This window comes from Hoplias malabaricus, chromosome 1, assembly GCF_029633855.1.
Source record: "Hoplias malabaricus isolate fHopMal1 chromosome 1, fHopMal1.hap1, whole genome shotgun sequence".
In the NCBI taxonomy this organism is placed as follows: domain Eukaryota; kingdom Metazoa; phylum Chordata; class Actinopteri; order Characiformes; family Erythrinidae; genus Hoplias; species Hoplias malabaricus.
Window position 1 is genome coordinate 29,604,180 of NC_089800.1, and position 27,429 is coordinate 29,631,608.

The 27,429-nt window shown below is 40.9% G+C and overlaps 2 protein-coding genes across 2 annotated transcripts in view; one reads left to right on the forward strand and one right to left on the reverse strand.

Annotated features, from left to right (window-relative positions):
* plppr5a (phospholipid phosphatase related 5a) overlaps positions 1-856 on the reverse strand; it is a 38,300-nt gene extending 37,444 nt beyond the window's left edge. Inside the window, exon 1 of the mRNA XM_066661672.1 lies at positions 587-856. Coding sequence (XP_066517769.1) covers positions 587-790 — 204 coding nt within the window. The 5' untranslated portion in view covers positions 791-856. The remainder of the gene's footprint in view (positions 1-586) is intronic.
* A 6,419-nt stretch (positions 857-7,275) lies between these two features.
* The window catches only part of plppr4a (phospholipid phosphatase related 4a), a 38,761-nt gene continuing 18,607 nt past the window's right edge, over positions 7,276-27,429 (forward strand). The window contains exons 1-2 of the mRNA XM_066661659.1: positions 7,276-7,489; positions 23,400-23,585. Coding sequence (XP_066517756.1) covers positions 7,403-7,489; positions 23,400-23,585 — 273 coding nt within the window. The 5' untranslated portion in view covers positions 7,276-7,402. The remainder of the gene's footprint in view (positions 7,490-23,399; positions 23,586-27,429) is intronic.

The window sequence follows — 27,429 nt, forward strand, 5'->3', positions numbered from 1 at the left end:
CGGGGTAAACAGTGAGCGGCTCATTACCATTTAAAGGAACATTTAAAGGAAATTAATTCCATGTCCCCCAACCATGCCCCCCACATCAGAAAACCATGCACACTGCATCACCTCAGAGCTCCAGTCTTGACTCACTCGTTCCTACACTCCTCCAAAATTTATATACTGCAGTTTCTGCAGTGCTGAACCCAAAGTTGCAACGACAGAAGCTCAGTTTTCCCTTTTACATGTCAGTGAAGCATCAAAGTGATTTTGAAGCTGTAATTTTAAGGTAAAAGCACTATTTCTTTAAAGCGGTTACAGAAGATGAACGATTGACGGAATTAATACACTGCTGTGTGTAAACTGTGCTAAAATTAAAATGTGTCGTCTCTCGTGGCTATTTATGGATTTAAAGCCAAACCCAAAACCTGTTGTTAAGTCTAACTCTTCCATGTCAGAACTTTCTGTGAATGTTTAGAGTCGTTCGGACTTTTGGTTCCATACCCCACCACTTTACTCCCCTCAGATCAAACACACTCTCACTGACACTGTTTACATCTCAGAAAAGTGCTGGAGAGTGAGTGCAAAACCCGCGGGTACTGACCAGCAGTGAGGGCACTCCGGTGACCGCGGTGTAGAGCAGCACGGGCGGCACGGCGCTCAGCTCCTCGGGCCCCGGGTACGGCTTCGTGAACGCGTGGTCCGGACAGAAGAAGCCCTGCACGCGCACGCTGAACGTGTCCGTGTACTCGAAGTAGTACGCGAGCATAACGGCTCCTGCCATGATCACGAGCTGAAAGTAGAGCATCGCGGAACGGGAGAGATCCAGTCAAAAAAGAAAATCAACAGGAATCCGGTGGGATCCCTTCCAAAACCGTCGAAGAAACCACAGAAGAAAACATAACATATCCGCGTGCGAGCTTCACACGCGAGTGAATGAATGGAAGAGGCGAGCGCGCGCTGGGAGCACACTTGGGGTGGTGGGCGTGTCTTACGTTTTAATATATACCCGTGATATTGTGTGTGTGTTTGTGTTTGGGGGTTACAGTAAGGATTAAAGGTTCAAGCTACATTTTGTGTTTGTTCAGTTCCGTTCAGCTTTATTTATATGACACCGCTCACAATCAGCTTTACAGAAATCCTGGTTCAAACTAAGGGTGACAGTGGGACATTCCCCCCTCAGGGTGGGAGGAAGAAACCTTGAGAGAAACCAAGACTAAAACAACAAACATGGTAATAATGGTAATAAATATATGGTAATTGTATTAAATATATGGTTTGGTGAGGTATAAATGAGGAATTAAGCAATAATACATGAAAGGGAGTGCTATAACTTGAGATATTGGTGATCATTTGTGCCAGTATCTCACATTATCGTTATCACAGTTTATTATTATTATTAGGTTTTAAAATAAAGGAAGCAGAAAAAAATTAATAGTTTATTAACCTTCTGGGAGGTAAAATGGTTCAATCGTCTCACATTCCTTTTTGCCCTTTTCAATGACCTCTGGATCTACAACAGGTTCCATTCAGGATTTTTGAACCATGGTTCTGTCCAGCGAGCCGGTCCATGTATACACCCGTTTGTGATGGTAACCAAGGCTATGTTATTGAGAACTGCTCTTGGTGTAAATTGGGACAGAGCCAGAGATAAATGTATAGCTCCAATAAAATGTCATGTTTTAACCACTGTTTACAGCAGGTTACGATCATAGTGATATATCATACACTAAACAGTGTTAAATTCCCTCTGTTTTAATTTAAAAGTGAGTATTTTTGAGAGTGGCTCAAGAGCTGTCAGTTGAGCTGGTTAGAGAAAACAGAGGAGAAAAAAGACACACCTCGACTTGAGTTGAACACAATCACAGAAACCACACAGAGCATTTTCCTGTTTATTTTTTCTGTGCAGTTTTTTTTTTTTTTTTTAAACAAATCACAAATGGGTCTACTGTGCCATAACCCTTTACAATGTTCAAAATTATATGCGCAAATGGAAACTGAACCGCTCTCCATTGGCACCCCACAGTTTATAAGCACTGACATTGTTGGTTGGTTACATGTATTTGTGGAGTAATACCAGAAGAGCTTTGGTTAAAGTTATAAGTTCAATGTGATGCATGCATCTTTTTCTTTATGTAACAGATTGCATTTCTCTGTGACAGCGGTTTTCTGAAGTCCTCTTGAGCCCCTGTCGCTTTATTTATCAGAGAAGCAGTTGTTAATGCAGTGTTGTCTGAGTGTTCGAATGTCTTGCATAGTCAAGTGTCTGGCCTTGTACTACACAGACTGAGATGTGTCCAGTTTAACTGATTTTTTCAGAGTGATGAATACAGTAGATGGTGATTTTTTCTTTTTAAACTGTTTGGCAACTCTCACAAAGTTTGGTACATATCCACTTTCTTGCAAACACTGAGCCTTTGTTGAATGCTCCTTTCATAAACATTTCAAGATTTTTGGAGTTCCAGGCTTCAGATTCTGAATTTATTTAAATGTATAAAAATAAGAAGCACCAGAATACAGGGTGGGCCATTTATTTGGATACACCTTAATAAAATGGGAATGGTTGGTGATATTAACTTCCTGTTTGTGGCACATTAGTATATGGGAGGGGGGAAACTTTTCAAGATGGGTGGTGACCATGGCAGCCATTTTGAAGTCGGCCATTTTGGATCCAACTTTTGTTTTTTCAATGGGAAGAGGGTCATGTGACACAGCAAACTTATTGGGAAATTCAAAAGAAAAACAATGGTGTGCTTTGTGGTAAAATGATGTTTTAACGTAACTTTGTTCTTTCGTGAGTTATTTACAAGTTTCTGACCACTTATAAAATGTGTTCAAAGTGCTGCCCATTGTTGTTGGATTGTCAATGCAACCCTCTTCTCCCACTCTTCACACACTGATAGCCTGTGCTAGCATTTCTCCTGCAGTGTTGCTATCAGTGTGTGAAGAGTGGGAGAAGAGGGTTGCATTGACAATCTAACACTATTGTTTTTCTTGTGAAATTCCCAATAGGTTTAGTGTGTCACATGACCCTCTTCTCATTGAAAAAACAAAAGTTGGATCCAAAATGGCCGACTTCAAAATGGCCACCATGGTCACCACCCATATTGAAAAGTTCCCCCCCTCCCATATACTAATGTGCCACAAACAGGAAGTTAATATCACCAACCATCCCAATTTTTTATTAAGGTGTATCCATATAAATGGCCCACCCTGTAGATTGGTTTCACCAGTTAAAGTCGAATGGAAAATCTGAAAAAGAAGCTTGTGCATAAGAGGGGCCTGACTGTAACTGTTACTCTGTATAAGGTGGAACAGAAACTTTGAATTAAAAGCTGGGGAAACGGAGATGCAAGCATGTAGATGCTTCATCATTTAAGGTGGAATTTAAATTAAAAAATAAGCTTACAAACAAGAGATGCTATATTAACTGTTGCTATTTTTAAGGTAGCATGGTAAATTAGAATTTGAAACTGGTAAATAAAAGGTATCAATGTGGAATGGAACCTTCCAATTAAAGGCTGGAAAATGAGAGATGCAAGTGCATCATCATTAACGATGGAATGGAAATTTTGTGTTGGAAGCTAGCGAATAAGACTTTTTTTTTTCTTGTTTCAGCTAAATGCATGAAAGTAAACAGACTGAAAGCACTACAAAACTAAACAACTCAAATTCATCTCAAGTAAACAGCAATGTACAAACAACATTTTCTACAAACCTACTGTTCCACCTAAAAAGTTGCGGAGCTTCTGAACATAAACAAACCATGGCAGTTACGTTAAAGTTATTCAAAGAAATTATCTGCTCCAATCTAAAATATTTCTGAAGATCATTCCATGTCAAAGGTGCACTGTAACTAAAAGCTGTCTTTCCAGATTCAATCTGAACTCTTGGAATGTCCAATGTTATATAACGACTGGAACCTAATTTATACAGAGACCTGTTCACTGATTAAAAATCTTTAAAAATCAGACAAGTATGAAGGAAGCTGACTGATCATTACTTTCTGCACTAAAATAATACAATGTATTTGATATTGTACTGAAAGCAGAATCAGGCATTGCATAAAGTTTACAGTGATGAATTAAATAACTGGCACATGTTATAAATCTCAATGCAGAATGATAAACAGAATCCAGTGAATGTGGCATTGTCTTTGGAGAATGTCTGTGTAAAATATCCCCATACTCTAAGATTGGCAAAAAAAGGTAGCTTTCTAGTCTCTTGAGTATAACAAGAACTATTTCTAAAATAAAATCTGTATTTGAACTTTAACTTCTTTACCATGTATTCAACATGGAATTTAAAAGAAAGCCTATTATTTTATATAAACCCCAGATATTTATTCAATTTTCAATTTGATTACCAGAAAAATATATAACTGTGTAAACAGTCACTGAGGCAAATTATTAGAGAACAAGATAAATTTTGGTTTTTGATCATTAAAACTAACCCTAAAGAGCTAAGGTGCAACTGGATAATAACAGACACAACCGCTTCACTTTTTAAGGTGGATCTGAAACTTCACCTGGGAAATGTTGGATCTAATGCTTCATGATTTAATGTGAAAGGGTAAGTTCGAAGTTGGGAAATAAGACACCCCATAATATAAACGTGTTATAATTTAATGTGGAATGGAAAATTCCATGTAAGAAGCTGTTAAATACATTTTTGACTGAAATGTCACGACGAAGAAAATCCTCTTCCTGACCGATATAAACGGGGAAGGTCCAGTTTGTTGTTAATAGGAGGATTTAAGAGCTTAGACTAGTTTTCCACGTGAGACTCTCAGTGGGAGATCTACGCGGATGCGTGTTAGAGCGCCATCGTGTGTTTAACAGATGGAAACAGTTTAATGGAAAGATAAACAAACGTCATGGTTAAACTCCACTGAGAGTCTAAATATTGACACATTATCAATACAGATGAACGGAACATCCCGAAATATCATCATTAGACCCGGTTAGACCTGGAGGAATGGAGTTGAAGACATTATCGTTTACAAACACATGAATAAGCGAATTAAAACTGAAAGATCAAAGTCACGTGTTCAAATATATAGCTCCATAAGCCCACATTGAGTACTCAAAATCAGCCATAACATTAAAGCCAGCCCATTGTTTCCCCCTTCACTGTCCATTCTCTCAGCTCCACTGACCACACAGGAGCACTTTGTAGTTCTACAATTACAAACTGAAGTCCAAATGTTGCTCTGCATACTTTGTTAGTCTCCTTTCACTCTGTTCTTCAATTTTCAGGACCCTTACAAAATCACTTTATAGCACGTATTATTATTATTTGGGTGGGAGATCATGTTGTGGGTGGTGGTGTTTTAGTGTCTGTTGTGCTGTATTGAGTGGATCACACACAGCAATGCTGCTCAAGCTTTTAAACCCCTCCACTGAGCGGTCAGTGTTTTAATGAATGGTCAGTGCAGATGACACATGCTTCTGTCATGCCGTCTACACTCATTAACACCACCATCTGCTAAAACATTACAACCACCGGCTCTTTCCCACACTCTCTGTCCAATTCATCATCTCCACTGACCATTATACATTTACAATGACAGTAGCCCATTAGAGAGAGACAGAGAGTGACTGAAACCTGGTGAAACACAGCAAAGCTCAATTAATTAGTAATTACATATTAAAGGTGTAACTATATTTATGTAAACAGTGGTGCTGTAGGCTACCTGGCCTGCAGGTGATGTCCAGTGACCTCATACCCACTGAGAAATGGGACAGACCTGTCCACCTCTGAGGAGCAAATATAAAATTACCCTTTCACAGTTACTTTCTCTTTTCTCTCAGATGTCAAATAAACCAATTAATCATATTTAAATATATTTGTATGAATTGCTCAAATTTGATGCCTTTTTACGGACTGTAGTCCATCTGTGGCTCTGCATACGTCGGTAGTTCCTCTTTTTCAATGGTCAGGACCCCCACAGAGCAGGTATGATTTGGGTGGTGAATGACACTGACTAGCTTTGAATATACCTCTAATATTTCTGTAATATTGATGTAGCTCCATTAGGGGGCGGGATTGTTCAAAGAAACGCTCGTCAGTGACTTCCACCAGGGAATCAGCGTTAGCTTCAGCCTTGGTCTCATCAGTAATGAACCTTCACACAGATTACATTACTGGCATCACCCAGGGCAGGACCTGGTGAGAGAGAGAGAGAGAGAGAGAGAGAGAGAGAGATGGGGGGGTGGGTGACAGTGATTGAACAGTTATAACGAGGACAACCCTCGTTTATTCATTTATTAACATACCTTCTGTGGGCACTTCAGGGTCATAGTGCGTCCAGAGTCTACCCAGAATCACTGGACGCAAGGCAGGAACACACCCTGACACAGTGGCCGAGCACCCACTCACACACTCACCTATTCACTCATACCTGTGGTCAATCTCATTCACTCACACCTGTAGTAAATTTCACAATCACCCACCAACTGGACTGTGGGAGAAAACTGGAGAACCGAAAGGAGACCCACACAGACACAGGGAGAACACACCACACTCCTCACACCCATAATGACCCGAGGAGAAAATAGAACCCTGGAACCGGAAGCTGAATAGACACTACATTGCACCTAAATTATATCCGTATGTTTTGAAAAACTCCAGCTGCACTGCTGTGTCTGATCCACTCGTACCAACACATCACACACTAACACACCAAACTACCTGTTCTGTGAGGGTCCTGGCCATTGAAGAAGGTGGTGAAAGGGAGCTAACAAAGTATGCAGAGCAACAGATGGGACTTCAGCCTGTAATAAAACTACAAAGTGCTCCTGTGTGGTCAGTAAAAACCGAGAGAATGGACAACGAAGGTAGAAACAAGTAGGAGGCTTTAGTGTTATGGCTGAATGGTGTATATAATTTCTATTCAGAAAATAAACAAATAATAATGAATTACACGAGCACGCGCACAGAAACCACGCAACAGCGCACAGAAAAGCGCATACCTGTACTCGTACGCGCAAACCAGCCACGCGTGTACAAAACGGTTACACGCACACACACGCGGGTGCGCGCGAAAATGGGTTTTTAGCACACCTCGGGTGACGTCACGCCGTCACGTTACCTATTCCCTCTCTCTCTCTCTCTCTCCGTGCTCCCCGTTTCTCTCTTTCTCTCTCTCTCTCTCTCTCTCTCTCTTCATCCCTCCATCCCACTGTCATCTGTGTGGAGCTCTGTGTGTAGAGGATGCAGCTGCTGCAGCTGACTGCTTTACTGCTGCAGTCTTGTGTGTGAGTGTGTATGACACACACACGTCTCTCTCCCCCTCTTTTCTGGACGCTGAGGATGGAGAAGGAAACGCCAGCCTAGTGGAGCTCCAGTGCATTCCTGTTGGAGCCACTCTTCAGCGGAGGGGGGTCTCTGTTTTCTCACCCCCTGGGAAGGTACCCTCATGCTTGCCATGGCCGCGAAGGAGAGACTGAAAAGCAAGATGAGCAAAGACAGCGTCACCCTGCTGCCCTGCTTCTATTTTGTGGAGGTAGGTGAGCTGGGGGCAGGCTGGCAGAGCGCCAACAGGGCTGACAGGTGGGGGGCATTCAGCTGTTGGGTTCTGGACCCTGAGACCTGTTCAGGGAAGCGAGGGGGATTCAGAAATATGGGGTTATTCTGATACCAGGCGTGTTTTCATGGACGTGGGTTTAGAGAATGTCTGAGATTTGAGGAGTCTGGACAGGCGTTGTCATTCATGGTCAGTCAATTGGCTGTCCTAGTTAAATGGATGTCTTAATGGACGTCAAATGAAGTGGCATAATGGGCATTGATCAAGTCCTGTTTCAAGCTCATTCGCAGTGGTTTATAGGGTGGACATCAAGAATGCTGTGAATGATTTCGAACGAGTGGTTGGTTACTCCAGTGTATTTAGATCAGACTAATTGTTCATGAAAGTGCTGTTATCTTTGTGGGAATATCATTCTGATAGCACTTTCCTTTAAATGGACCAGTAAATGAACATCAAGTGAGCTATTGGCCATGATGTACAAATACAGTCTCATGATACCAGGAGTGAAAAAATGGACGTGGTAATGGGCATCAGACTGGGATATAGGGGGCATCCAGTGCACTTTTATGCTGTATTATCTTCTGGAGCCCCTGGATCTTCTGGTCAATTATACACTAAACGATCACTGAATTAGGAACACTCACAGTCCATTTTTATCAGCTCCACTGACAATACAGGAGCTTATTGTAGTTCTACAATCACAGACTGTAGTCCACCTGTTGCTCTGCATACTTTCACATCCCTATTTCACCCTGCTCTTTAATGCTTAGGACCCCCACAGAGCGGGTTTGACTTGAGCTGTAGATCATTCTCAACACTTTAGTGGCACTGACATGGTGATGTGTGTTGTGCTGGTACGAGTGGATCAGACACAGCAGTGCGTGGGCGTTTTTAAACCTTGTGTCCTCTCACTGTTTAGCACTCCTAACTTGCTGGTCTTTCATCAGTGGACAGAGCACACTGGATACTTCTGGATGGTGGGCTATTGTCTGTCCAGCAGTGGCACTGAAGGGTTTAAAAACTCCAGCAGCACTGCTGTGTCTGATCCACTCGTACCAGCACAACACATACTAACACACCACCACTATGTCAGTGTCACAGCAGTGCTGAGAATGATGCACCATCCAAACCAAACCTGCTCTGTAGGGATCCTGAGCATTGAAGAATAGGGTGAAATGGGGACAAGAATTAATACAGAGAAATAAATTGACTATAGTCTGTAACTGTAGAAGAACAAAGTGCTACTCTATGGTCAGTGGAGCTGATAAAATGGACAATGAATGTACATAAAATGTAGGTGTTCCTAAACCAGTGACTGTTCAGTGTAAACTAGATTACTAGATTTTAAGCCATTGCTCAGGTTACTGAGCTATACTCTGAAAGTATTTCTAGATTTGTGGGCTTTGGCAAGGCATGATCACGCAGAGTTATTTATGGATTAGGCTACTTGTTTATGAAAGTCTTGTATGCTTTGTAACATGCTCATATATGGTGTTTTCCAGACACCAGCCATGCTTATACAGACAATTTAATGGACATCAAGTGAACTGGAGTAATTCCAGGCTTTTGGTCATACCAGTGTGTTATAGGCCTGACCAACTGTTCATAAACACGCTGTTAACATTGGAGGATTAGGGAAGCTAGCAGCCGGATGCTAATGGGCATCCAGTCAACTGGTGTAAAGGACTTTGAGCTGCTGGTCATCTGACGTGTCAAGGTTGCTGTGAAGAGAACTGGTGGGCTGTGTTTGGAGCCTTTGGTGATGGGCTATAGACAAGGCTACTTGTTCCTATGTGTTATATTAGCTTGGGGGAGGTTAGGTGATGCATTATGAGCTGGTGGGCATGCTAATGTGCTTTAGAAAAGATTCAAGACTACCAAGAATTCCTGTATGTTTTGTAGAATTTGGAAATCCAGTGATATTTTAATGCCAGCTGGATATGTGTTACATGAACCTGCATGATGTTTTTGTCCCTGTTGCTACAGAGGCTTATAGATAGTAATATATTTACTTAAAGATCCTGTATGCTTTGTTGAATTTCAAAATCCAGTGCTATTTTAATGCCAGGAATTCGGATGGGTGAACTTGTATGATGAATTTGGAAATCCAGTGATCTTTTGATTCCAGGAATCTGGATATGCATTAAGTGAACTGGCATGATGTTTTCCGACCTATTATTTATTCCAAACTGAACTGGTGCCATATTTTGAGCCACTGGTCTTGCTAGTGGGTGTACAGACTATAGGACAACTGTTCATGGAAATGTTTTTGTCTTTGTGCAATTTAAAACAACAACAGTTGTTTCAATGGCCACTGAGTGAACCGGCATAATGAGCATCAGCTGGTTTGATGTGTTAGGAGCTACAAGGTCCTGCCAGGTGATAATGAAAGCCATATATGCTTTGTAGAATCCAGGAATGCTGTGTTACTCTGATAACCGGCACATTTAACTAGATGTTTGAGTGGGCACCAAGTGAGCTGGCATAATGGGCACCAAGTGAACTGGCATAATTAGCTTTTCACTCTCAGCTTGACCTCAGTCCATCAGCAGTGTATTGTGAAGCAGTTGGTTTTTTCCACGGTTGGTCTTTACTTTCAGTTTTGTTGGAGTTGAGTAAACCAGCACAACCTGTATACCCTCAATGACATGACAAATGGCAGACAGCTGGGGTGAGATGTGTACAGCCTGTTGTTTCTTCTCAGCTTGTAGACTGAGGGGTGGAACTACATTTATTGAGGGGAAAAAACACACAAAAATTGAGTTATTGGAATCGTGTGAATATATTTATGGACTATGTAAGTGATTACAACGTTACAACAAAAGGATACATTTATTTCAGAAACTGTAGCTATAAATGGAGGCTCTAGGAGCCCTGTTGGGTCTCATCAAGCCTGCATCCTGCAGCACATTTGCCCACAGATGTCACAGCTGGGCCTATGGATCCTGCACCCTCTTAGGTTGCCAAAACTGGTGTCCCAGCTGGTCTCATGAATGCTTGATTGGTGATTAATCTGGCGACCAAGGAGGCCAAGGAAGTGCTACAATCTGGCGGAGCCATTCCCGGGAAACCCTTTCTGTGTGTGGGCAAGCATTTACTGCTGGTGGCCCTGTACTATCCTGAAGGAACATCTCTGAGCTGTCAGTGTCCCTCGTCTAACTAGTAAAGAGGATTGTTGCATGTGATGGCTCTGTGGATCATCAGCATCACCAGCAGTTTGGGCAGTGTGTCACTCCATAGCAAAGGGAGGATTGAAGTGCTCAACACAAGGCCTCCATACTGGAATCTGACGTCAAATCCAACAGAACCTGGATTTGTTGCTAAAGACAATACAGTTCCAGTCCTTAGTAGTACAGTGTTTTTTTTTTTTTTTTTTTTATGACACCACTGCTCCCAGCTCCTCCTAACGGCTTGGTCAAAAATGGTGTCAATGGCAGCATTTTGTCGAAATTACTGTCCAGCTTATGTCTTTGAGTGCATTATGGAGTCACCTAGCAGTCAACAGTCTCTCACCAGGAGGTTCAATACACAAAAGTAGCCTCTGAGAACCATTTTATAAGACAGTGGGGAAAAGCACATTATGCGTTCTTGTGGCAAGACCAAGTGTCTAATCAGACAACACCTGTAATCATTTACATGTTTGCCTGAGACAATATTTACCCGTGTCCGCGTGGGTTTCCTCAGTGTGCTCCGGTTTCCTCCCATAGTCCAAAAACACATGTTGGTAGGTGGATTGGCGACTCAAAAGTGTCCATAGGTTTGAGTGAATGTGAGTGTGTCACCCTGTGAAGGGCTGATGCCCCCTCCAGGGTGTGTTCCTGCCTTGCGCCTAATGATTCCGGGTAGGCTCCGGACCCACCACGACCCTGAAATGGATAAGTGGATACAGACAACGAATGAATGAATGCGGGTTTATTAAGAAATCTTTTATAACATTGCCTGTGTTCTGTACAATCAAGCTGTGGCCTGGTTACCACAGCACACACTATATGAATGGAAATAGGGCAGGTGAACTCTTGAGGACTGGAGGACAGAGAGTGTATGTTCCTTGCGGTGGTCACAGTTAAGAATGGGAGGAACATTTACTGGAAATATAACCAGAAAATGGCAGCTACTTTTAGGTATCTCATTTCTAACATGTTCAGCTGTGCACACAGATCTTTGATGATCTTCATAAAAAGCACGGATCTATATAGCACCCTTTAATTGAATAGTTCCACTGAGCTGCAGCATAGATAGCGTAGCTGTGGTTTCCAGACTAAAGGAGCTCCGTCTGTTACTCTGGGATGAGTTGAAGTGGTGTTTGTGATCCACAACTAATCATCCAACAGCAGCAGCGTAGGACCTTCCTAGAACAGTAGAATCAGTTATGGCAGCAAAATTTGTATCACAGACTCCATATTACATTGTCAGAAAATGTGTCACTATGGTGGTGCCTTTTGCTGTCTCTATGGTGGTACCCTCAAGGGCACATAATTGTACCTTTAATTAGGGAACATAATTGTACCTTATTTTATTATAATTGTAGATTTTAAAATTTTGTTGGTTTCATACCTTTTATCTTCAGGACTTTTATTATGTTTTTTTCATATGACAAAAAAAGTTCCATAATGAAAGATTACAAACATGTATCTCTCCATTTAGAGAAGAGAATGTAATGTACTTTTAAGGAACAAAACTGGACTTTTAAACACCGTTGTACCATTAAAGGTACATTTACACACTTTTTACCTTTAGTGACCAATAATGTACCCCTACCGTACCTTTTTTGTGAGCGTGTAGGAGCCTTCATTTCAGAATTAATGTTGGATAACAAGTGCCTAAGAAAAGATTTTGCCATCTAGTGCATCTTCAAGCTGTCTATATTTGTGTTAGCTGCAGTGGGATGTGATTAATAACCACACGGTAAAGTACCACAGTATCGGGATGCAGGATCTACAGTGATAAATACTAAAGAAGGTCCAGAGAATGTTCTGTTCTGTGTTTCATCATCAAACAGAGGCTTTTCTTCTCAGATTTCTTCAGATTTGAAGTGCACTGACAAAAGCCATGACTCAGGACCAATCAGTGGGATGTGATCTTATTCCACTACATATTATTTCAAGCTCCTGAATCACTGTTAGCTAATGAAACATGGCAGTCTTGCACACCTTTTTTTTCCTGAGTAATATTTGAGTAAAGCAATATTTAGTAATAGTTTTACACACTCATTCAATTTCTTTTTATGATGTGAATTTTTTTTAGTTTTTATTTCTTTTTTAAGAAACAATACAATGTAATTTTATAAAGATTATGTAAAATTATAATTTGGTTATTCTTGAGTCAAGGCGGCACGGTGGGGCAGCAGGTAGAGTTGCTGTCACACAGCTCCAGGGACCTGGAGGTCGTGGGTTGAAGTCTGTGACTGTGAGGAGTTTGGTGTGTTCTCCCCGTGGAATGTGGAAGGCTGACTTTACTAACATCACATTGTTAGTACACTGTTAAACACAATGTGTTTTTATACATCAACTTTTAAAAACGGTTCTATATAGCACCACAAAAGGTTCTACTATGTTACACTGGCTACCTAACATTACAACATTTTGGTGCTGTCTAGAGCCATTTACAGAAGGATTTGACATAGAAAAATTAACAATGGATTTTCCATGAATTTGAAAAACATTTTAATGATGCAGTGAGCACTTAAATCATGCAGGTGATTTTTTTATTTAGTTTTCCTGGTTCTATTTATGACCATTGCTTTTAATGTAGAACCCTGGAACAACCAACTTTTTTAAAGAACATTTGGGCTGTAGCTCATCTGTTCCTACACAGTGTGTTATTTATCATTGGTAGGTTTTTGGCTAGGACCATTGTGTTCCAGATAATACTGCGTGTGTTTGTGAGTGTGTGTGAATGTGTGTGTGTGTGTGTGTGTCACATCGGTGTCACTGCTTGGTTGATAATGGTCCATCAAAACGACTGGGACAAGAGCAGCTCTGTGGTTAGAAACTGGGGGAGGCTAAAACAAACTGTGCACCAGCAGATGAGCTTCTGTCTCCAACTGTTCACCAGCAAGGAGCTACAGGAGAGGGGTTTCTAATAAAATGGCCAGTGAGGTTGTAGGGATCGCTGTGCCATTCTGTTAACATTCAGAAGCAGAAGCTTTCTACACCTGTTTCTCATCATATTCAATCAGCCTCAGTCTGGGCCTGTTTCTGCCTCATCATTATTCCTCACAGTCTCGCCTCAGTCCCTGTCTCTCTGCTGTTTTCTGCTCACTGTTCTGTTCATTTCTCTCCATAATGGTCTTTATTTACTGTTTATTTACTGTTGTCTGCAATGGACAATCAGGACCAGTAAATCGGTCAGTATTATGCCGCGGGCTGGGATTTTGGGTTTGTGGGACTTTGAGTTGCACAAGTTAGTGATAAAAACGTAGCTTTAAAAGGAAATAGATTGTAAACGACAAGTTTATGAACTTCTCATGAGCATCTTTAAGCTTCCTGAAATCGTATTTCTTCTTGATTCTCTTCCTTCTCTGCACTTGCTGTGTCTGTTGTGCTGGGTTTAACCTTGTCTTTGTGCTCTCACATAAACGCGCGTCCTGTGCTATGATTGGAGAGTCTCAATTATAAAGCCTTTCCATGATGAGTGGTCTTGTTTCAGTGTGTGTGGGTTGGTGGGCTCCAGATCTGTATGTTAATGTACTAATGCACTGAGCCACTGAACCCATTAAAAAAAAGTTTGAACAATCCAATGTTTCAAATTAGTTCCTATTAGAAGTTGCCATTCCACCTTAAATCATTACATTCTGTCACCTGTAGTCACCATATAAGTGCTACACAATTTAATACAGAATTAAAAACATCAAAGAGAAGCAGACTTCAACTTTATCACAGTTCCAACCAAACAACCCGAAGCCCATCATTGTCTTGTGCAACTAAACTCCACCACTGTAACTTTAAAATACCACATTAAAAATGTGATTCCTTTGATTCTGAACTATATTGCAGGCAAAACTCAACTCTCTTGTTGGCAATGTCTGTATTCTGCAACAGCAGAGTGTAAAGCTCCAGTTCTGAGTTACAGAGTAAAAACACATTAGCGAGAGCATGAGAGGCTACATGCTGGAAGAAACTAGGCCATAAGTCAGAGGTGGTTGCATGGGACTTGGTGATGGACATTATTTAGTGACCTCTTTGCAGCTGTAGTAATACATTAAGAACAGGTTATGTTCAAATCAGCCATAACAATAAAACCACCAAGAGGTGAAAGGAATGACACTGATGACCTGGTCATGGTGACCCCTGTCAAGGGGTGGGACATATCAGGAAGTACATGAACAGTTGATGTTGTGATGTTCATTATGTTTCGGTCAGAGCATGTCCACATCTGCGTGCCTTGTGAGGTGTTACTGGATTGCAGTGGTCATTACCTGCCAGAAGTGGTTCAAGGAAGGATACATTCTCTTTTTCACAAGCAACTGTGTTATTGGATCTTTACAAAATGGTGAACTCCTAAGAGCACTGTGCCTACAGTTGTGTCTACTTTCTGGTCCTTCTCTCAAGCTGTGTCTGCTTTGTTGTCTGGTGTAAGCTCTGCTCGTGTCCTCACGCAGACACTGAACCTGACCCTGCTCGTCTGGACACTGTACATTACCAAGGTGCTTCACTCAAGTGTCTGACATCAGATGTTAAAACTTGTATTAGACCATTTAACCATTGTTGTGCAGCAGGAAGAAACTGAAGGCATATGTGTAATATTACATGTACATTTAGTTAATATTCTTCAGGGTTTTAAATATTTCTTATTTTTTATTATATTTTTATATTCTATTTATGTTTATAGTAATGATCAAGTTTTCCTTTTGTTACCTCTTTTTATTACCAAGTCCTTTGCTGCCCCTTTGCTGCTGTAACACTTTGAATTTCCCCACTGTGGGACTAATAAAGGACTATTATATCTTATCTTATCTTCAAATTTACATATAATATAAATTATTTTGTTTTTAATGTTTCTCTGTATTCATTTGTTTGTTTTATTAAAATTTGTCCCTTTTATCACAGCTTTTTACTGTTTTCAATATGCTTGGTTTAATTGCTCTGCAGGGATGTTTTCTCACACCTCTAGTGTTCATCAGCGTTCTGCTTTTACTAAACTGCTTTTCTACTTCTCACTTTTCATTCATTCATTCATTTGTTCATTCATTTGTTGTAAAAACGTTATCCATTTCTAGTTGATCCCAAATACATTCAGTGATGTTAAGATCTGCACTTGTGCACTTTATGTAGCCTTTAAGGTCCAGTTAGAGAATTTTTTTCCAAGCCAAGGTCTGGAACAAAATGTATAACTTGAATTATGATCATTGCCATATCCTGTACATTAAAATAGCCTTATAATTATAGCATAATTTTATGCTATATTTCAAAATCAATTACATTTCAATATATTTAATATTATTATTAATAAAAGATTTATTAATATCTATAAATAACAAATACCCTAAAAAATATCCTTTTCTCATTTCAAGTAAAATTTACAAATAAAACAATGATTTTGGGGAAAAAATGCAAGTCCCTAATGATTTTTTGTAGTTGCAGTTGACATTACTGCTTTTCCATAACCAACAATCTGATTGGTTCTTATTGCTGAAATGCATGACTTTATCCATTAACAGAAAGCTGGTTGGCTCTTTATGCTGAAGGACTGGATTTTATCTGTAAATGATATTCATGTTCAGCGTTATAAGAGTATTTCATCCTGTAATTGTTCCCTTCATTTTAAAGTTTCTGGTTTGACATCACACAACACTTTTGTTTCGGTGTTTTCCTCCTGAAAATGTCCCAAAAGTGTTTTTATCACGTCCCTTGGGCTATTTTTTACTGGCCCTAGGACAGCGGTGTCTGGAGCCCTGCCCTGTGTGTGTCACTCATTCGAGTCACAGCGCTCATCATAATGCACAGATCCGATTAGCCTCACCTGTGATATGCAAAAGCACATGCGATTAGAGTTTCTTGGTGCATTAACCTGAACCGTAAAGACTAGAAGAGTCACACCACTTAAAACAAACACTCTGTTCAAAATTAAACTGCTCTTAATAGTTTATCAGTTACATGTCCGGGTCTTTATAGGACAGAGTCTGCGACCGCCTGCTCTATATGGAATTAAAATCCACTTAAATTGACTTCTCTCCAGTTCTGCGTCCTTTCAGACCCATAGTGTTGAGCTGTCTCTTCACAGTGGAAGGATGGACACAAACAGCTGTGGATTTTCTTTTTCGAACATGTGGCTTCGTTTTCTTCACTTTCTGAATGATGTCACCTATAAGTGCTGTTTGCCTGAAGGGCACGGTTTTGCTGTGTAACCAGGTCTTGCACAGCTACTATGACTCCCATTTTCTACAAAATCACTGAATTCCAGTTTTGGAAAGTCTTTCTGCTTCGTTATTCGGGTGATACCTTGAGGAATATCTCTGGAATCATGGATAACATGAAAAAAAAAGCAGTATTTGTTTTTTTGGTTCAGTGCTTGGTCTTTGTCACTGCACTAAAATTAGAATTGAATAGATAAACAAGGATTATGTAATCCAGTCATTACAGCCTGTTCCAGAGACTAGTCTCAGCTCAGTCAGAGCTGTTCCACTGCCTCAGTGATGAACTGGAAAGACACTTTGAAGCACACATCACTGTTCATTTACTTGCTTTGTTGTCCAGACTAGTAAATGAGGTCTAGCAGAGAGGGAGAGGTGTGTGTGTGTGTGTGTTAGTGTCTGTCTGCCTGTCTGTCTGCAGAGGTTCAGTGATTAGCAGCTCTCTCCAGCTAATGGACTTCCTAAATTACCCTGGGCATACTCACGTTTTGCTGTGATTCTGGGACTAATGCAAAAAAAAAAAAAAATCCCTCACCATTTGTCGATTCAGATCTGTTCCCTTAAAGTAACACGTGTAGGCTGAGGAACAGAAACGCTCCCCAGAGGAGGCGGACTCTCCCTTTTTGATCATCTCTTCAAATGGCTATAAATGGAAGCAGGAGAGATGAGTTTGAGTGGAGTTGAAGCCAGGCTCTGTCCGTTTAAAGCAGCAGTAGGTGGGTTGTCTTTATTTGTGTTATATTAGTTTAATTCTGATTTATATCCCCTAGGTGTGGGTGATAAAGTAACATGCATTCATTCATTCATTCATTCATTGTCTGTAACCGCTTATCCAGTTCAGTATTTCGGTGGGTCTAGAGCCTACCCAGAATCACTGGCACAAGGTAGGAACACACCCTGGAGGGGGCATCATTCCTTAACAGTGCGACACACACTCACACATTCACTCACACATATGGGCACTTTTGAGTCACCAACTACCAACATGTGTTTCTGGACTGTGGGAGAAAACCGGAGCACCCAGAGGACCCACTTGAACCCACAACCTCCAGATCCCTGGAGCTGTGTGACTGTGACACCACAGTGCTGCCCCTAAAATAATATTTAATAATAAAAAAACAATAGACCAAACAGAAATGACATGGTTTGTGGTTCACAGTGAGTGTCAAGTGTAGGAAAATGAGAATATGGCAAATCTGGATGCTTTCTCCAGTTATTTTATTAGCTTAGAGTACAAGAGAGGTTGTCCTACACTAATAAGCTAACTCTTAATAATGGGGTGAGGTTATCTTACCCATACTCACTGTTCGGTAAGTGGATCAAGGAACCAACTAAATGGCCAAAGTTACAGTGGCCAGACATCTTCATATAGCTTGTGGAAAAACCAAGCGTGTATACAAAAGAAACACTCAAGGCATAAAATCTTTCAATGCCTACAATGTCCAGGACATTGAATACCAAGATTTGACGGATGCTTTTTGTGTTTTACGGATCGACATACTGCCTATGGTGTTTACCATTATGAAATAGCTGAGAATGCCAGCTTTGTGGTTGCTGCTTTCATTCTTTTGTTATTAAGTACATCATTGATTTTGCATTTGTGTGTGATAAACAGTGGCGAAAAACTTTGCCTGATATGAAATGTGCACTGCAGAGGTGAGAATTTTGCATGCTTTCATCAGTCCAGTCTTTCTGTTGAATAGCTTGTAACCATAAAAGTCTGCGTTTTGCCCCAAAATACATTTTGTCGATGACGATGGTATTCTAGAAAAGTGAAGATAATTTGCTTTTCCAACAGCAAAACACAACGTATTTTGACCCTATTTTGTTTATCTCGCCCGTTTCACTCCACTTGCTTATACTGTTTTACTGCCACCAAAATGCGTGCCCAGCAGTGATGTAATCGTGACGTGCATTGCAAATATTTTGATTTATTTCAGGGTATATTTTCAATAAAAATATCCTTTGCTGATATGACAATACACTGAACAATATTTTAGTAGTTTCAAATACATACTACTGTAACAAAATAAAGCTTTATTTTAGTATGAATGCAACAGTTTTATTTTGTGTAAAAGTAATCAAATGTAACCAAATTTTTCATTCATTCATTCATTGTCTGTAAGCGCTTATCCAGTTCAGGGTGTCGGTGGGTCCGGAGCCTACCCGGAGTTATTGGGCACAAAGCAGGAACACACCCTGGACGGGGCACCAGTCCTTCACAGGGCAACACACACACTCATAGACTCAAACCTATGGACACTTTTGATTCACCAATCCACTTACCATTGTGTGTTTTTTGACCCTGGGAGGAAACAGGAGCACTCGGAGGAAACCCATGAGGACACAGCAAGAACACACCAAACTCCTCACAGACAGTCACCTGGAGTGGGACACAAACCCACAACCTCCAGGTCCCTGGAGCTGTGTGACTGCCACACTTTTAACCATATTTAACCAAAATAAATATTTTTTCTAGAAAAGCTGAGGTAGTTGTTTCAGCAAAAGAGGGGTCAATCTTACTATTTAAACCCCTCGATTTTGAGGTAAGGGTGTGTGTGGGCAGGTGATCCAGTGAAATATGGGGCCAGAGATTTGTGTTTGTGACGAATGTGTCGATCAATTTAATTAGTTCTGATGGCTTTTTCAAAGTAACCATTAACATAAAGAGTAATTAGTCTTATAAGACTGCACTCCACAGCCCCAATGTTTCCTCTGAAAGGAAGGCTATTCACTGGTAGTTTGTTCACTTTTTGCTGCAGTAAAATCTTCTTACTCACTAAGGTTTGCAGTAGATATGGGAACACTGCTGTGAGGATTTTATGCCATACAGCTACATGAAGTATAGTGAGTTCAGGTACTGATTGCAAGTGGCTAATTCTGGATCCCAAAAGATTGTGGTTCCACTGCTCCACAGTGGAAGGCCTGTTGACATGGATACATTTATTTAAAAAAAACTAAGGTTTTGGCCTCCCGTCCACATGAAAACGCTCTCAAAGATGGAGATTTTTGAAAACCCACTGTTCTCATGTGGAAAATAGAAACCAAAAATTTTCCATATTTCAGATGTCACACAGCGAGCCTGACCCTGGCTGAAACGCAAATACCTTCTCACTCCCTTTCTAGTAAATTACATAAGTCTTTATACTACAATGTACATGCAGCTAGCACTAGATTTCAGATTTCTGCATACAAATAAAAATAAATGTTGCTGTATTAGAAATATATAATGCAGTGTTAAGATTTGGTTCAGTAATTTCATGACTTGTGTAGTGCACTACATAGGGAGTATGGGGTGACTGGAATTAACACCTCTGTGTTTCTCTCATGAGTCTTGGTGTTTTGATGCCTCTCTTTAAGAGGTAATATGCCCCCCTACTGGACGGGCATGATAATGCAGCTGTTTTCGTATTCTGGACGGGGATATTTTCAAAAACAGAGAGAGAAAAATCTACGTTTTTAAAAATAAACTGATACATGTGGATGGGGCCTTAGTGTTTTATTTAGAGCTCATGTTTAGTGACAAGTGATTCAGCCAAATCTTAGTGGACTATTCCAATTCCCTATATATTACACTGTTTCCTACCCACAGTGCATTAGTGCATTGTGAAACCAGTGAACAACTCTGCTTTACATTTTGAAACTGGGAATTTATAGCCCCTTCTGTGAAAGTTACTGGTGTCAGAATGTAAAGTGAGTGAGACTGAATCATACTTGTGCTTGAGAAATAAGATGCATGAGAGTATTTTACAGTATTTTATATTTTGGGAATATGGAAACAGCTGTGTGTGTGTCAGTTTGAGGCTGGAAAAAAATCACTAAACTTACATCAGTGTCTTATGATGGTGTGGCTTTTAGATACAGTGCCACTTAGCAGTGTTGATGCTCCAGTTTATGTGGCAAAAAGTAACAGTGCCTGAGTAAATAACGGTTACATGATTCTCTGTGGAGTCCCGATTAGTGTCCTGTAGTGAAACGTCTGCATAGTGGTCAGTGAATGAGTGAACAAGTGAGCCATTTCAACCACAGCTTTGATCTGTTTCCCTGTAAAACTGATCTAGACATCACTGGCACTATTAGAACTCTTGTAGGTTTTAGTGCTTACTGGGAGTGGTGCGTGGCATCAGTGACACTGTGTGATTTTGTTATACTGTGTCCATGAGTTTAACATAAAATATGAAATGTGCCATAAATGTTCCACAGCTAACAATTATTCTTTTTTACTTAATGAATGAAATTCAGAAAATGAACAATGTCTGTGCAGTAAACATGTAGCAGTGATAGATAGTGAGTACACTTATATACATTTTGATCATACACAGACTTAAAAAACACTGCTAATGCACTAAAAAGAAATGAGTGTTAGTGAAACTGCCCAGAAGTGGATGACCTTCAGCCACAGTAAGGAGACAGATCATTTTCCAAAGATCATGGAGATGTCAGAAGATGGAGCATTTAGGGATCACCAGGTCTTAATTGGACTCACGCAATTAAACCATCAGTGACTGGAGGGCTCAGTTGCATGTTGCACTAGTTTCAGATATTGTTTATGTAAGACTGTTACTGGGATGAAAATGAAGGAGATACTGATCAAGCAGACTCAATTTTTGATCAAATGGCATCAAAATGTCCCCACCTAAAAAGCGACACCCCCTTAACCTTCACTGATGTTCTATTTTGGTCTGCAGCATAACACTCTATTCTTATAAGAGGACATCTTTTCTGGGACCCTACAAAGTAATGTCCTTGCATTTTTGAAGAATGTTTTAAGGTGGTCCTAAAGATGTCCTTTTTCTTCTGGGTTTGTGAAATATTTTCAGCATTTAGATTTCTGTTTCATAGTTGCCCTATATTTTAATCAAATGTAGTCAGATTTTGCTCTTTGGATCTTGCTATCCATCTGAGTTGTGTATTATTCATCATTATGGGATAGATTCTCTGGGTACAGGGTAGCCTGAGGGCTCCTGAGGACAGAAACAGCGTCCTTCTCCAGTTGGACAACTTCCCTAGCTCTAGGCAACATGGGGATAACTCTGAAATCCCTGGAAACATGTAGAAGCTGTTCGGTGGCTGTGAATAAAGCCATGTGCACGTTCACCTGCACATAACCTTTACTGTCTGAGCTCCGTTCTGACCCGGTGTTGAACCGAAGGCAGTTGGAAGTGAAAGCAGCTTCAGGGCATTGAGTTCACTCAGAATACTTGCTTCACCTAAGAGTCCTGGTGCTTAAATAAACCAGAAAAAGAAAACGATGCAGACAGCTTCAAGGGCTCAGGTTTTTCTTGAAGTCGGTGGAAAAAAGCAGTTCCACTGATTATGGTTTAGTGCTGAATAAATAAATACCAACAGCTTTCCAGTTTCTCATTCAAGTGCTCTATCAGAAACGATAGACTTTTAATTACTGGTTTGAAATCACTGGTCTGGTGTATGTGCACTAGGGGTGGGCAATATTGCCATAAAATAATATCACGATATTTCAGGTTATTTTGGTGATAACTATATTCTTGGCGAGATGAAAAAAAAAAACACAAAAAATGTATTCATTAAAAAAAAAACACTATTGTAACACAATATTACTATTAAATATATTAAATAAAATATATTTTTACACAATGACATGGATTATTGTACGCCAGTTATTTTCTAACCAAACCACCTCCATATGACTGAAGTCACTCCCCTTTTTTTTTGAGCAAATTCCTCCACCTCAGAGCCATTTTCCACCGTACTTCACTGCGTCAAAATCACTCATGTAAAGAACTCATGCCATATTATGGATAACTGCAAAAATGTCATTACATAAAAAAGTCAAAATATCACTATTATCATGAGGTAGAGGTTTTATATCATTTGAAAAATTATGACAATATTATAGTGAACGATATGATATGGCACAGCTCTAATGTGCACATGAATGTGGGGATCAGGAGACCACCAACACACACACACACTGTGAAAAAATACCAAATACAAGACTTTAGAATTGTCCCGCTCCCTTGTGATCTTGTCAGATCACCGTGCTGGACCTGTGTTTATGTGAGAGGACAAAGACGAGATTAAACGCAGCAAAACAGACACAAAGTGTGATGAGAAATAAGAGCACTGAGTAAAAATGGAGAAAACGAGATCGGAAAAGAAAGAGAACCGAGCGAAAACGGCTAAAATCCAGAGCTTGTGTGAACAGCGAGCGGTCCGTTTGTCATGAAATTGTGAAGGACATCTGCTGTGTTCAAATGATGTAGTAAACTAAAGAATATTGACAACATAGAGATACATGTTTTTCTTTGGACAATGTGACTATACAGATGTGAGCTGAATGCTTTTATTTGTTACTAACCTGGACTAAAGCTTTGAGCTTAGGACCTTACAATGGTGACCTCACTAAAGGATAGACACCACTAAGAGGGAGGAAAACCACAATAAATGAAAGCCAAATAGATACCTCCATTATAAAACCCATTAATTGACTTCATTTGTGTCTGTTTGTATTGTTTTTAGTGTCAAGAAACTGTAAAAAATCCCTCTTGTTTCTTTCAGCTCCCTATCCTGGCCTCCTCTGTGGTCAGTCTTTATTTCCTGGAGCTGACGGACATCTTCAAGCCTGTGCATTCAGGCTACAGCTGCAATGACCGCACTCTCAGCATGCCCTACATCGAGCCCACCAAGGAGGTCATCCCCTTCCTCATGCTCTTCAGCCTTGCTTTCGCCGGTCCAGCAGCTACGGTCAGTAGTGAATGAGTGAGTGAGTGGGTGGGTGGTGGCCTATGATGGACTGGTGCTCTGTCAAGGGTGTGTTTCAGTGACCTTGATGCAGATGAAGCACTTACAGAACCCTCTAGACAGGTGGAATATGGAAATCAACACACTTTTATGTTTGTGTACATGTTCATGTTGTTTTTTCATGTTCTTGTTTGAATTCAGTTATTTAATTATTATTATATTCTCTGCAAACCATTTTTTTGGCTTGTGACACTTTGAAAACCCTGCTGTAATGTACTGACTGTAAGTTGAAGTGGTGTAGAGTGGTCTGGTGGTCTTTACAGGTGGTCTTATAGACAGTGTCTATACTGGAGGAGTGACTAGAGTTTGAATGAAATCATGACTTTCCTGAAGTGTGTTGTCTGTTTAGTAATATGTAGATTAATCATTTGTCAGATTTGCATATGACCTCGCTACTTCTCTCTCTTTCCTTTACTCTTAGTCTCTTCTTCCTTTTTATTTTTCGACCACTCTCAATTAAATTCAGTTTACTCTCTCTCTCTCTATCTCTCCATCTCTCTCATGGATTTTCGAGTATCCAGATTGCAAGCTCAGTTTATACTGTTGTTTTCCCAGAATGCACTGTGAATGTAAGCTGGGGATTGGTCACAGTGTGGATGTATCACCCTCTGAGCCACGGGCTTTGAACCCAGACTCTAACAGTGTCTAATACTCTAATCCCGTAAGAGTTCACTCCTCTTCTGAATACACACACACACACTTACAGTGGCCATTACACATCACTGGGTTACTGAGGAGTCTCTGTTTACACAATCAATGATATGATAACAAATAGGCTGCATTCATAACCAAAATATTAATATTTGCACGTGTGTGTGTGAATGACTGGGTGAGTGTGTGAACCTGTCCACAGGTGTGTGTGTGTGTCAGTGACTGGGTGAGTGTGTAATCCTGTCCACATGTGTGAGTGATTGGGTGAACCTGTTCAAATGTGAGGGTGACTGGGTGAGTGTGTGAACCTGTCCACAGGTATGACTGGGTGAGTGTGTGAACCTGTCCACAGGTATGACTGGGTGAGTGTGTGAAAATGTCCACAGGTATGACTGGGTGAGTGTGTGAAAATGTCTACAAGTATGACTGGGTGAGAGTGTGAAAATGTCCACAGGTATGACTGGGTGAGTGTGTGAAAATGTCTACAAGTATGACTGGGTGAGAGTGTGAAAATGTCCACAGGTATGACTAGGTGAGTGTGTGAACCTGTCCACAGGTATGACTGGGTGAGTGTGTGAAATGTCCACAGGTATGACTGGGTGAGTGTGTGAACCTGACCCACTGCGACCCTGATGCTGATGAAGTGGAAATGGAAAACGAATGAATGAATGAACTATTGACTGATTGGTCATGCCTTGTTCTGATGCCATGCAGTACAGAGAGAAGTATTAAGAAGCAGACATTTCCCCAGTGTTTGGAGCGACTCATGGAATTGTGTTCTGGGTCTATTTTAAGGGCTCTGAAATGGTCTTTAAAGAACAAACCTCCAGGAAGAACAGATTTACAGTTCTTGTTTCTACAGAAGAGGAGTTCTTAGGGAACTCATATAGTTTATATGGAACTAGCAAATGATTATGTTTTGTTTTCACCAAGGAATTATAAAGGGTCTTCTCACAGGGAAAATTCAGCCCACAAATACAGGACCACAAACATTAACTTCAGGTCATACACTGATTAGCCGCAAGATTAAAACCACTGACCTGTGAAATGGATAATAGTGAAGATCTCGTTACACTAGCCCCTGTCGAGGGGTGGAATATCTCTCAGCAAATGAACAGTCAGTTCTTAAAGTTGATGTTTGAAGTAGGAGACAGGGCCAGCGTAATCTGATCCCACAGCACACAGAGTTACTGTAGCACACCGTTGAAAGGGTTAATACTGATCTCATAGAAAGGGGTCTGAATACACAGTGCAGTGCGGCTTACTGTGTATGAGCCAGCATTGCTGCAGACCAATCAGGGTACCCTCGCTGACCACTGATCTCTACTTAAAGCTCCTTCACTGGGCACATGAGCATAAGAACTGGACCGTGAAGTAGTGGACAAAGGATGTCTGGAGTTACACTTTATAGAAAATATGTCACACTCACAATTAATCACTTTGATAGATATATATTTTTTTGTCAAAACAACATAATGATTTTATGAAAAAGTCTTTGTTCAGTGCATGTGCGCATTGTGTGGATCTGGAGCCCACCAACACACACACTGTGAAACAACACCGCCCAGTCACTTTTCAGTGGGCTGACTAAAGGTCTGAAAAAATGGGATATAACAAGTCGCTCTATTTCTGCTACGCTTCTGACGTCAAGTGTGGAGACTTTAGAATTTCCCCGCCCCCTTGATTGAGTCTGTCCAATCAAATCGCTGGACCTGCATTTGTGTAAGAGAGCAAAATCGCATCAAAACAGAAAAAAAGAACACATAGAAATAAGAGCACTGAGTAAAAGCTGATCAATAGAGAATGGAGAAGAAAGAGGAAAGAGCAAAAACAGCCAAAAAACAGAGCTTTTGCTTCTTGCTCCTCACTGCTGTGTGCTCAGGGTCGGGGTGAACAGTGAGTGGCTCATTATCATTTAAAGGAACAGGCGCTGAAAGCGGCCATTCTGAACAGTAATGTTTAGGTAGGGAGAGAATGCTGACCATGTTGTTAGCCTGGCTCTGTTTCTGACTGTTTACCGAGAGTGAGGATAATAAGTTCTCACTCACCCAATTTTAGCTTGAGTTAATGTTCCTTCTTCCCTTTAGAACACTGCACTAGATCAGGGAATGGAGACACAAGTATTCAGAGCAATAATGATGCATTAGTGAGGCTTTTTCCTATGGAACTGCAGCCCAAACACACAGAGTCATGCTTTACATAAGGCAGAACTAGACTAGTCTTACTGTTAGTGGAAATGTGTGTCTGTGTCACTCATGACGGCAGCAGTCCGCCTTAAACACCAATAAAACCTGCATGAATCAGTCAGTAAGACGATGTGTAGGAGCTTCTGTGCTGAAGCTGGACGAGTGGGTGATGTCTGTGTGTGAATTCTCCACAGTGAACACGTTCAGCACATTTACCGCACAGATACTGTTTCAACAAACTGTGGAAAGAACGTAAAAGAAGGCGGCAAAGTGATGCTGCAGGGCTGGGGGTGGGAATGTGTGAGTGATTGGATTAGTGTGTGAAACTGTCCACAGGTGTGAGTGACTGAGTGACTGTCTAAAACAGGTTTGTATGTGTGTGAGTGACTGAGTGAGTGTGTGAAACTGTCCACAGTTGTGAGTGACTGGATGAGTGTGGGAAAATGTCCACAGGTGTGTGAGTGACTGGGTGAGTGTGTGAAACTGTCCACAGGTGTGAGTGACTGGGTGAGTGTCTAAAACTGTCCACAGGTGTGTATGTGTGAGTGACTGAGTGAGTATGTGAAACTGTCCACAGGTGTAAGTTTGTGATTGACTGAATGAGTGTGTGAAACTGTCCACAGGTGTGAATGTGTGAGTGACTGGATGAGTGTGTGAAACTGTCAACAGGTGTGAATGTGTGAGTGACTGGATGAGTGTGTGAAACTGTCCACAGGTGTGAGTTTGTGATTGACTGAATGAGTGTGTGAAACTGTCCACAGGTGTGAATGTGTGAGTGACTGGATGAGTGTGTGAAACTGTCCACAGGTGTGAGTGACTGGGTGAGTGTCTAAAACTGTCCACAGGTGTGTATGTGTGTGAGTGACTGAGTGAGTGTGTGAAACTGTCAACAGGTGTGAATGTGTGAGTGACTGGATGAGTGTGTGAAACTGTCCACAGGTGTGAGTTTG